The sequence below is a fragment of the Pygoscelis adeliae genome, unplaced genomic scaffold (assembly GCF_000699105.1).
Source record: "Pygoscelis adeliae isolate BGI_AS28 unplaced genomic scaffold, ASM69910v1 Scaffold88, whole genome shotgun sequence".
In the NCBI taxonomy this organism is placed as follows: domain Eukaryota; kingdom Metazoa; phylum Chordata; class Aves; order Sphenisciformes; family Spheniscidae; genus Pygoscelis; species Pygoscelis adeliae.
This window is the reverse complement of record NW_008825616.1, coordinates 2,061,567-2,071,983: the sequence shown is the minus strand read 5'-3', so window position 1 is coordinate 2,071,983 and position 10,417 is coordinate 2,061,567. Positions and strand designations below refer to the sequence as shown.

Sequence of the window (10,417 nt, the reverse complement as noted above, 5' to 3'; positions counted from 1 at the left end):
TGGAGCTTAGGGACATGGTTTAGTGGACATGGTGGTGTTGGGTTGACGGTTGGACTCGATGATCTTAGAGGTCTTTTCCAACCTTAATGATTCTATGGTTCTAAACGGACAGCCACCATCAGAGGAACTGCTTACAGTACAAATATTCTCGTATTATTGGATCCTGAAGTTAGTGTGATAGCAGGAAGGTCCGTGCCCTTCATGGGACAGCCCTCAAGGGATATTTCAAAAGACGGCATGTCACAAGAACCTCCTGACTCCTTTTTATTTTAGCTGACCTTGTATCTCAGAAAAAGTCACATTAATATTGCATTTGTACCAGTACCAGAGTGGATTTTAAAAAAATGGACATACTGGCACATTGCACCTATTTTTAAGATCCTAGGCACTAGAAGCATTTAGGTGCCTTGCTCTTCAGCTGGAGTTGAGCGCCCAGGTAAGTTTGGGCACTTGGACTCTTGAGCACCATTTGCCCAGGTGGGACTACAGCTCAAAGGACTGAGGTGGTTAAAAATCAAAATGGTCTCATTTTAATTTTAGTTCCAGCCTTGTTTTTCTGAATGACCAGGACGAGGCCCTTGGGTCTGGGATTGGGGAAGCAGTTACTAAGCTTGGGTCCCTCCATGTTCATTGCTCAAGTCGCCACAGGACTTAACGTAACTTCTGAAAGCAAAAGGACTCAGCTGCTTTGTGCCAGCAAAGCACATCTGAAGTCAAGGATGGTAGATAACACCCTCTCACTAGTACTAGGCTAAGGAAGTGGAACAAGTTTCTCGTCTTAAAAAAAAAAACCACAGAACAACCTACCTTTAACAGTTAAAGTGGCTGTCGTTTGTTCGCTTCCATTATCACAGGTGTATTTGCCAGAGTCTTCTGGTTTAACATGATAAATCTTTAAGGTGTGGCTTGTTCCCTCCTGCCTGATTTCATACTTGGAGCTCGGGGAAATCACCTGGGCGCCCTTCTTCCACTCCACCGCAACATGAGGCTGGGAGACCTCGCAGCGGAGGATGGCTGTTTCTTCTTCCTGCAGTTCTGTGCTCTGTAATTTCTCCTTAAAGACTGGAGGTGGCACTGAAATTACAAACACGGCAAAGGCATTTACAGTCACTTTTATCTTGTTTCCTTGCAGTGTTAAAGGTACAGCTGAACAGTTAAGTATTGGGGGTTTAAAACAAGTGAATGGATTTTGGATGAAACGCGCTCACAAATATTTGTTGAAGTTACTGAAGTGCTAATCAAACACTTTACAGATGTTTTAACTGGTTCAGATGGGATGGGGACTTTGATCAGACCAACAGTTTTAAAGAGGGGAGGAGAAGGATGTTTGAAAATTTCTTCAAAACACTGTTTAAAGAAAGACAGACTCCAAAGAAAAAAAAAGAAAAAAAGAGAGTGGAAGCAATGAAAATTACAGGTCTGTCAATCCACCTACTGGAGCTACCCCAGTAATTTCTCCAGAAACCAGTTAGCTTCAGGACCCAATATTATTCTTTCAGTATAAAGAATATTGGTGATATTATTTATCACCAATAAAATGGTGATATTTCCACTTTCTGCCCATAGTGATGACAGCATATGAGACCACATCGGTACATCATGTATGCTCTGAAGCACAAGCACCCTACTAACATGAGCTAACAAGGGGTGAATGATGGCCTTGAATTTACTATTAGCATAAGCAAAATGTTACCTGTTCTCACCAATCCTGTTCCTTTCCCGCATCACAGAGCACTTACCTTTTACTGTGAGCTCTGCCGTCGACATGTGGGGTCCCACTCGGAAAGTGATGGTGCCAATGTCCTGCTCGGTCACCTTCCTTAATGTCAGGGTGTGAATCTTTCCTTTTTCCACTGAGATCTCATTCATTTCATTATTTTGCAGAGCAACATCCTGTAGCTTCCATTCAACGTCCCTTGCATTCTCATGAGAAACCTGGCACCGAAACGTGACATCGTCCCCCTCAAACACCTCCATGTCCTTTAGGCCACTCACGATGGTCACGTCAGGCTCTGCAAACAGTCCATCAGTAGACAAGCCGTGAAAGGGAAAACATGGATCAAATCATAGAATCATCAAATAATATAGGTTGGAGGGGGCTTCTGGAGTTCATCTGGTCCAACGACTGCTCAAAGCAGGGCCCGCTCACAGCAGGTTGCTCAACATCTTGTTCAACTGAGCTTTAAGTACCTCCAAGGATGGAGATATCACAGCATCTCAAATCACACGTTTCAAACTCTACCGGTTCATTACTTTCAGCGTACTTGGTAACATGTCCAATATCTTTCAGTTAGTGGTTTTATTGCTTGCCCTTTCTCAAAGATATATTGCATATTCATTTTTTAAATTACATGTTTGATACCGTAATTGGGTGAATAAGGTGTGAATGCCAGATGCTAAAATCAGGATTTTAAAGTTTGTTACGTTTACACTTAGAAACCATGAATAACATGAAAACCTGATCCCCTCTACTGTCTTTTTGCAAACAGAATTGCATATACTCCGTGCTGGCACTCCAAACTGGCTGGGGATCTGGTTGGCTCTGTGCTCTCAGCAGGACTTACTGGATTAGTGCGAGAACAGGGCATTTACGCTTCAGTTTGCTTGAGTCCTGCTTCTAGGACAGCTGGGCACCTGCAGATCTCTGCAGAGATCATACAGACAGCCTGCAACAGGCAAAAGCTGTACGAACCCTGAATCTGCTGGGGAATGCCAAAGGAGGAGCAGTGCAATCTTCATCTGAGCAAACACGGTTCATATTCATACAACTGAGGTCACCATCTGCACGAAAAATGATGCAGCTGGGCATAACGTACAGAGTATCTATAATATCGAGTAGCCTGTAGAGATGCTAGCGGTGATTGTTCCACACTAGTGGTCCAACCTGAAAGCAAGCTCTGTCTGTAATGACATTAAGGCCAGATGCAGCTGCCATGTGACTGGAAGCTGGGGATGAACCATCTGTTCGCTCACATGCATATGATGTCAAGCAAATATTTCAAGCCATGAGTCAAAAATTACAGCTGCCTTATCCTCTACTGTCCACCAAGCGAATCTTTGCTTCAGTGTATTTATTGAGCACAAGATCTTTTTATGATACCCTTCCTATGCTCTGTGTTTATCACAGTAGTTGTTACTATTGTGATAAACAATTGAGACAAGTTATGTTGCAAAATCTTAGCTTCCTAAAGTGAAAATCCCCTTGCCCCAATAAACAAGTCTTGCCTTTCACGGTCAGTTTTGCAGAGCTCGTCTCATCTCCAGCCTTGCAGGAATACTCTCCAGCATCGGTAGGCTCCAGGCAGTGAACACGCAGCTCGCGGAGGGTGCCGTCCTGCCACATTTCGTACTTGGAGCTTGAGTGAAGGACGACTCCATCTTTCCTCCACTCCACTTCTGCTTTGCTAATGGAAATCTCACAGCGCAGCCTGGCCGTTCCTCCCACTTCCACTTCTTCATTCTTCAGCTGCTGCTTCAGCCGGGGTTTGATGGCTGCAAAGTGAAAAACAATTAATGCACAATTCATCAGCTTGAATGCCAGGTCTGGACAAGTCAGCACAAGGCACGTGGGGTCTGATGCTGCAGAATAAATTTGCGTTAAGTGGTTATATGATAACAACCACCCTTTTTTTCCTCTATAGACAAACCTATATTCTGTATATCTGGACAAGGAGAGGATCAGAAAGTTCCCCAAATATGTTTGTTTCCCATAAAGTCAAGGGCATCCGCATTACACCTTTTACACATCTGCTCTGGATATTGGAAACTCCCACACGCATAAAGATTTTGGCTAAGCAAAACCTGGTACTTCCTGACTAAAACTAGCGTAAATCTGTTCATTTTTATAGAAATACTCATGACTTCCAACACTATAAAGGATGTAAAGCTTTAAACACATCTCTTATTTCTCTGCTATCTTTTCAAGACCCTAGACCATCAACAGTAAGTCCTTCCAGATGACGCACAAACAAATGGACTACATTTATTCACTTGGTAAGCGAATAAATAAGCGGGGCATGGAACAGCTCAGACAACAGCTTGTCGCTGGTGAAAACGAGAAGGGAATATCCACCCCGTGTGTGTGTGAGCAGCTGTGAAAATAGGAATCTCAGTGCTTGTATCACAATAGGGTTTAGACAGAGGGACCACATGTAAAGCAAGCACAGGGCTCTTTCACTCGTAGTTGACCCAGCAGCTGCTTCGCGGGTCAGGTTCAGCCAAGAGGATGTGGTTTGAAAGGTTGTGGCTTAGATGAAAGCCACAAGTTGCACCCAACAGTTCGAGATGACCATTAACATTTCAGACAGTGATTAATCACAGACATTATTCCTGGTTTGTTTAAACATAGTGTTCTCAAGATCTTCATGGAAGGGCATTACAAAAACTGAAAATAGTTGGGGGGTTTTTTGTAAATGACTTATGATTACTTATTGATTCAACTGAACCAGCAATGAATGCAGTGCCAAAAATAAAGATCTATTAGAATTTCAAAATCCCCATGATGCAGAGTTTCTTGCTTTTATCATATCAGAGAAGGGGTCAATACACTGTACACTGTGCTTCACAGGCTTAAATAGTCATTCTACAAATCCTGTCCCATAAAACCCACTTCTCTGTATTCTGGTTTATGACTGGGCCCCTGCTTTCCTCTTTATCTTAACCTTTGGGGTGCCTTATTCACCAATGAATAAAAGAATATCGTTCACACAATTTTATAAATCCCTTTTATCCTCTGTTCCATTTTGATGCAATGCTAACCATTCACTCTGAGGACTGCTGTGCTCTGCTGGTCTCCTGTATCACATGTGTAATCAGAGGCATCTTCTGGTTCTACATTATGAATCACAAGTTCAGCTGTGCGACCACTTAATTTAATTTCGTATTTGGCACACGGGAAGAGCTCCATGGTGCCTTTCCTCCACTCCACTGTTGCATTATCCTTTGTCAGTTCACACTGGAATTTCACTGCAGCTCCTTCTTCCACCTCCTTGTCCTTGAGCTCCTTTTTGAAAAGAACTGGCAGAGCTAAAGGGGGAAAAAAAAGAAGCAACAGGAGCTTTTATTGAAGCCTGAGTCAAGTCCTGGTTAACACAGTTAGACTGACACTTGGTGGAACAAGATACTGTGCTTTGCAAGTGCTATATTCCTAGGCAGGATCCGTGTTTTCTAATTTGCCTGGAGCTACTAGGAGACCTTGCTGCATCAGAAGCAGCCATCAGCACTTGTAACATTTATTTCCTTTGTTCCTTGACTCAAATATTTCCCAGGGTTGAGTTATTTGAATGAATTTATCCTTCAGTTGATCTAACAAAGATCTCAAGAGTAAAGAAGTTCAAAACTCCATGGACAGCCCTGACAGGTCAAGAAGGTCGTTGTCGGTCTTCTTCCAGGATTCAGAAGAAAAAAAATGGTTTTTTTAAATACTTAAACCACGTCATGTGAAATGTCCAGACGTTATGTTAAAGCATTGCTCTTTCTTAAATTTCTCTCCAGCCATAAAGCTAGAAAGCATTTCTTCTTAGAACCCGAAACTCACATGCAACACTGGAAGAACAAAGTGTCATCCTCTTCCATTCTCATTGAAAAAAAAAAAAAAAAAAGAAAAAGAAATCCTAGTATATCAGATGAAAAGGAAAAAATTTTAGGGGAAAAAAAATAATCACGTACTTAAAAATATCCATATTCAAACTGTTGCTTTGCACATTGGATGAAATCTATTGCTTTAAGAGTCAGCTCACACCACCTACCTTTCACATTTAAAGATGCCTTGGTTTCCTGACCCCCAGTATCACAGCTGTATTGTCCTGTATCTTCTAATCTGAGATTATGTATTAAGAGCTCTACCCGGCATTCCCTCTGCCTCATTTCATACTTCTCGCTGGGCTGCAGCCCCACTCCTCCTTTCTTCCATTCCACTGCAGCATTGGGTTTCGAAAGCTCACAGCACAATGTAGCTGTACTTCCTTCCTCTAATTCCTTATTTTGAAGGGGTTGCTTAAATGTGACAGGCAGTGCTGCAAAATTTGAGAGGGAAATGTTTTAAGAGTGTTTTAGTCTGGAAAGGACCCAATCCTACCATCATTCTTCAGAAATGGCCTATTCTAATGGTTCCACAATCTTGCCTCAGCTCTCTGTCTTGGTAGCAACTTTCTTGAACCATTATGTGAACCAAGAGCTGAGGACAGATGGTGAAGTTAGGAAAAACCTGGTCTTAGAGAGTGGTCCACAGAATGGCCTGGTTTGTGATCTGAAGGAGTCAGACTTTCCTACGGAAACGTCTCCATGCCAACTAGGGATGCTTTAGTCAAAGACCACTGGGACATGCTCTCTCTTACATGGACCCTTGCTCCTTAATAAAGGTCTGCGAGTTTGCAATATTAAGCGAAGAGTATTTTCCCCCCAAATAAAGCTTCTATCAACATACAAAAGAGCAAGTTAGCATTCAACACACAAGAAGAGGCAGTAGAGTAAGAGGTGACAATAAAATGATAAATGGAAGAGGAAATTCAGATTTCAGGCAAGGTCTTCCTCTGGATGGTAGAAGGGGTGGAAGAAAACAGATGTGGATGCAGTTGCTTGCACTCAAAGTTTATACTGGAGGCTCAAAGCCTCAAGTAATAATACAGCACATTCACATGTTATAGAAACCCTTTATCCCTCAATTGTTGCATCTCTTATCATCCCAGTTGGACATTATGCCCATTTAGGCATCCCTTATGCCTGCTGAGGCAATCAACAACCCAAAATAACCATCAGCCTGCCTGGCTTATTTTCTGTTATCCATTCCCATATGCAGCCACACTCCCTGCACTCAAGGGCAGGAGGGTTCGTCGTATTTTGACATCATGACAACATTTAATTGCTTTGATGCTGATTAATCATTCCAGATACTGCAAGCAGAACCTCTCTGACTTGACCATGTGTCATGCTCAAGTAGAATATGTGAATATGTACGCTGGCACAAACCAGCAGCAAAACAAATAAATATCCATAGGGAACACAGAGATTCTCCTTTCACTTCATCTCTATTGAACCAAGGGTCAATACTCTGCCTACCATGTACGGTTACCACCGCCATTGTCTGCTGATGTCCAGAGTCGCAGGTGTACTCTCCTGAATCATCCAGCTCTAAGTCATAAATGACCAATTCAGCAGTGGTGCCCTGCTGCTTCATCTCATATTTCAAACCAGGGTAGAGAGTAGTGTCTCCTTTCCTCCACTCTACAGGAGCATTGAGTTTGGTAAGCTCACACCTCAGTGTTGCTGTACCACCTTCTTCTGCCTCGGTGTTCTGAAGCTCTTGTTTAAAAAGTGCTGGTAGGGCTATAAAATAGAAATATAACTTGCAACATACTGCAGTTGGGGTTTGGGAAAGAGAAAGTAGAAGGAAAATGAAAGCACCAAAAGAGCTTTTTTGCAGATGTCTCTAAACCTCAGTGCTCTACATTCAAAGTACTATTTCCCCAGAGAGGTAATAGGAATATCTGCAGAACAAGAAGAAACCAAGTTCAAGAAGTTGCATTTGCCGTGAAGTATATACAAGCTTAATCTAATTTATGATCTAAAAATGGCGGAATATTTTTCCTGCTATAAAGTAGCCAACATGTTGCCCTGATCACAGAGGAGATATTCTGAAGATCAGCAGGGAGTTGTAAGAGTTCAGATTCCCTCTTAAGGCAGGCCACTTGCAGGAGAGATTACAATTATCCTGACAGTAACATACTGACAAAATGCATTTAGTTCTGCATTGCAATTCCCATTTTCTACCTGGTCACTCTATTAGATTGTACAGACCATGCTATTGTGCACACCTTCCTTACGAATCATAGCCAAGTCTTCTCCACAAGAGACACTAACACACAGCTTTTATTTTCAAAATATATTATGACCTTTTCCCTTTTTTTTTTCCTCTTTTTGATTTTTTTTTTTTTTTTTTTTTTACCGTTGACTGTCAAAGTGGCAGTTGTCTGCTGATCTCCACACTCGCAGGTGTAATCTCCAGTGTCATCCACATCCAGCCCATGGATAGTCAGCTTTGCAACAGTACCATCTTGACTCATTTTGTATTTGCTGCTTGCCTTGAGCACCTCCTGCCCCTTCTTCCACTCCACCACAGCAGGTTTAGTCAGCTCACAGTGCAGAGCAGCTGTCCCACTTTCTACAGCTTCTAGGTCCTTCAGGTCTTTTTTGAATTCCGGAGGCAGTGCTGAAGAATAAAAAATTACCGCAGAGAGAGTGAATATTCCTAAAAAAACAGCTAGATGAGGTCCTGGGGGAGAGGATGCATGGTGCACTACTGAGCCCTGATGCAGGTCAGTGGAACACAGCGGAAAAATCTCCCCTGACTTCCCTGGACTCTGCATCAGGGCAAGGAAAGTGAGAAGGACCAGCCCAGCTGAGGAGGACAAACACCAACAGGCAGCTCTTTTCCCAATTCTAACAGAAGGAGGAAGAACATGAGCAAACTCCAAAGGAACACAAAAGCCCAAGCAAACAGAAAGGGAATGGGAACAGACCACAGCAACAGAGACCTGGGCAGGTCTAAGGTTTGGAGGACCTTAGTCCCAAGGATTACTTTACCATGCACTGTTAAGGCAGCTGTGGTGGTCTTGTCTCCACACACACAGGTATAATCTCCAGTATCATTCAAGCCTAAATCGTGGACTACCAGCTCCAGAACACAGCCTTCCTGTCTCATGCTGTACTTGTTGTCCGAGGTGAGGACATGATGGCCCTTCTTCCACTGAACATGGGCAGATGCCTTGCTGAGCTCACAGTGCAAAGTTGCTGTTCCACCTTCTACTGCTTCCTTGCTGGTCATTTCTTCTTGGAAAAACGGAGGCACAGCTGAAGGATGCAGGTAAAAAGTATTACAAACTGAGGATATCTCCAGGGATGGGTGAGAGTAGGAAGTGACAGGGGAAAGTTGTGAAGGTTATGGAAGTGCGAGCATCAGCAACAAAGAGAGGAAAGAGAAACGAAAACATCCTAGTGGGAATATACACCCTGAACCTTCGGTTTTATGCTGGCTTCCTACTAGCAAAATTGCACCGTCCTCAAGAGATTTACACCTGCTTTCTACCAGTTTCCATGTAAGAAGAACTAAGAATATAATCTCTGAACCCCTTAATTCACACGTGTTGATGTCTTCCACAGACTTCATGCCTTTGTACTCTCTTTTCCTACTTATTGCTGAGCTCTGAGTGTTGGCACAGCTCCTTACTCATCATCATTCCTTCTTCCTTGAGGTGCCCTTGAAAAGGTGCAGCCAGGGCTCACAGATTCCTCCTGACAATCTCCAGATGCTGAATCCCAGCTTGTTTTCGTGTCTCAGAACATATTCCCCGACTTTTATTTCCTTGAAATAAATTTGGTGACCTTAACATATGTCCCTCTGTTAACTAGGTGGGATAACGGGATATTCTGTCTCCTTAACAAGGTTAGATGGCTCAGATCTCAAACTTAATGACTCACTCCATAGTGGTGGAGCTAAGTTAAAATATCCAGGCTAGAAACCAGGTCTAGCCTCCTTGATTCTGCACACTTCCCACCCCCAGCAGTGTTAAGCTGAAACACCAGTTTGGGTTGCACAGCAACTGGTTCTTGCAACAAAGTAAGACCAGAAGGAGGTCACAGAAAGAATTTATTCTTTCCTGCTTAGAAAAAAATCAGACTCCCAATGCAAACCTATCTTTGTGCATTAGGACAGTGGTTATGGGCACAAAACCCAACATAAACATAACTCAGCACAGAAGAAATTATAATTAACACAGCCTTATTCTGTATACTGCTTATTATACCCTATACTACATTAAAATGGTAGGTATTGAGAATGCCGGAAAAGAATGGCAAAGAATAAACAGATTTGTGTTTTAGAAAAGAAATGCAGGAAGGGAAAGATGAAAGAATAGTGGTTTTATATGCTAGGAAAGGAATGCCAGAAGGGAAAGACTAAAGGATAGCAGGTTTGTGTTTAAGGAAAGGAAAAGACAAAAGGATGGCACAGGAAAATACAGACCGGTATTTTCCAATATACACAGCCTGCAGGTCATCAAAGGCAGGGAGTACCATTTCAAATGAATGGAACTTCAGTTAATAAGGTTGAACAAACAGACATGGAAAACTGAACACCTGATAGTGGAGGACAGACGTTTCCAGTGGGGAAATAGAAGGTCAAGATAATTTTTACCCTGTACTGTTAAGACGGCTGTGGTCTGGTGCTCTCCACACACACAGGTGTAGTCTCCTGCATCCTCCTCAGCTATTTCATGAATCACCAGCTCTGCCTTGGTCCCTTCCTGCCTCATTTTGTATTTCTCACTCGCTTTGAGAATCCTCTGTTCCTTCCTCCACTCCACCGGAGCAGCCTTGGTGAGCTCACAGTGCAGGGCGACTTCTCCACCTTCTTCTGCTTCCC

The 10,417-nt window shown here is 42.9% G+C and overlaps 1 protein-coding gene across 1 annotated transcript in view; it reads right to left on the bottom strand.

Moving 5' to 3' along the window:
• OBSCN (obscurin, cytoskeletal calmodulin and titin-interacting RhoGEF) overlaps positions 1 to 10,417 on the bottom strand; it is a 203,829-nt gene that overhangs the window by 91,203 nt on the left and 102,209 nt on the right. The window contains exons 55-62 of the mRNA XM_009333308.1: positions 8,581 to 8,847; positions 7,943 to 8,206; positions 7,057 to 7,323; positions 5,748 to 6,014; positions 4,759 to 5,025; positions 3,226 to 3,492; positions 1,740 to 2,012; positions 808 to 1,074 (exon numbers count right to left, since the gene is read on the bottom strand). Coding sequence (XP_009331583.1) covers positions 808 to 1,074; positions 1,740 to 2,012; positions 3,226 to 3,492; positions 4,759 to 5,025; positions 5,748 to 6,014; positions 7,057 to 7,323; positions 7,943 to 8,206; positions 8,581 to 8,847 — 2,139 coding nt within the window. The remainder of the gene's footprint in view (positions 1 to 807; positions 1,075 to 1,739; positions 2,013 to 3,225; positions 3,493 to 4,758; positions 5,026 to 5,747; positions 6,015 to 7,056; positions 7,324 to 7,942; positions 8,207 to 8,580; positions 8,848 to 10,417) is intronic.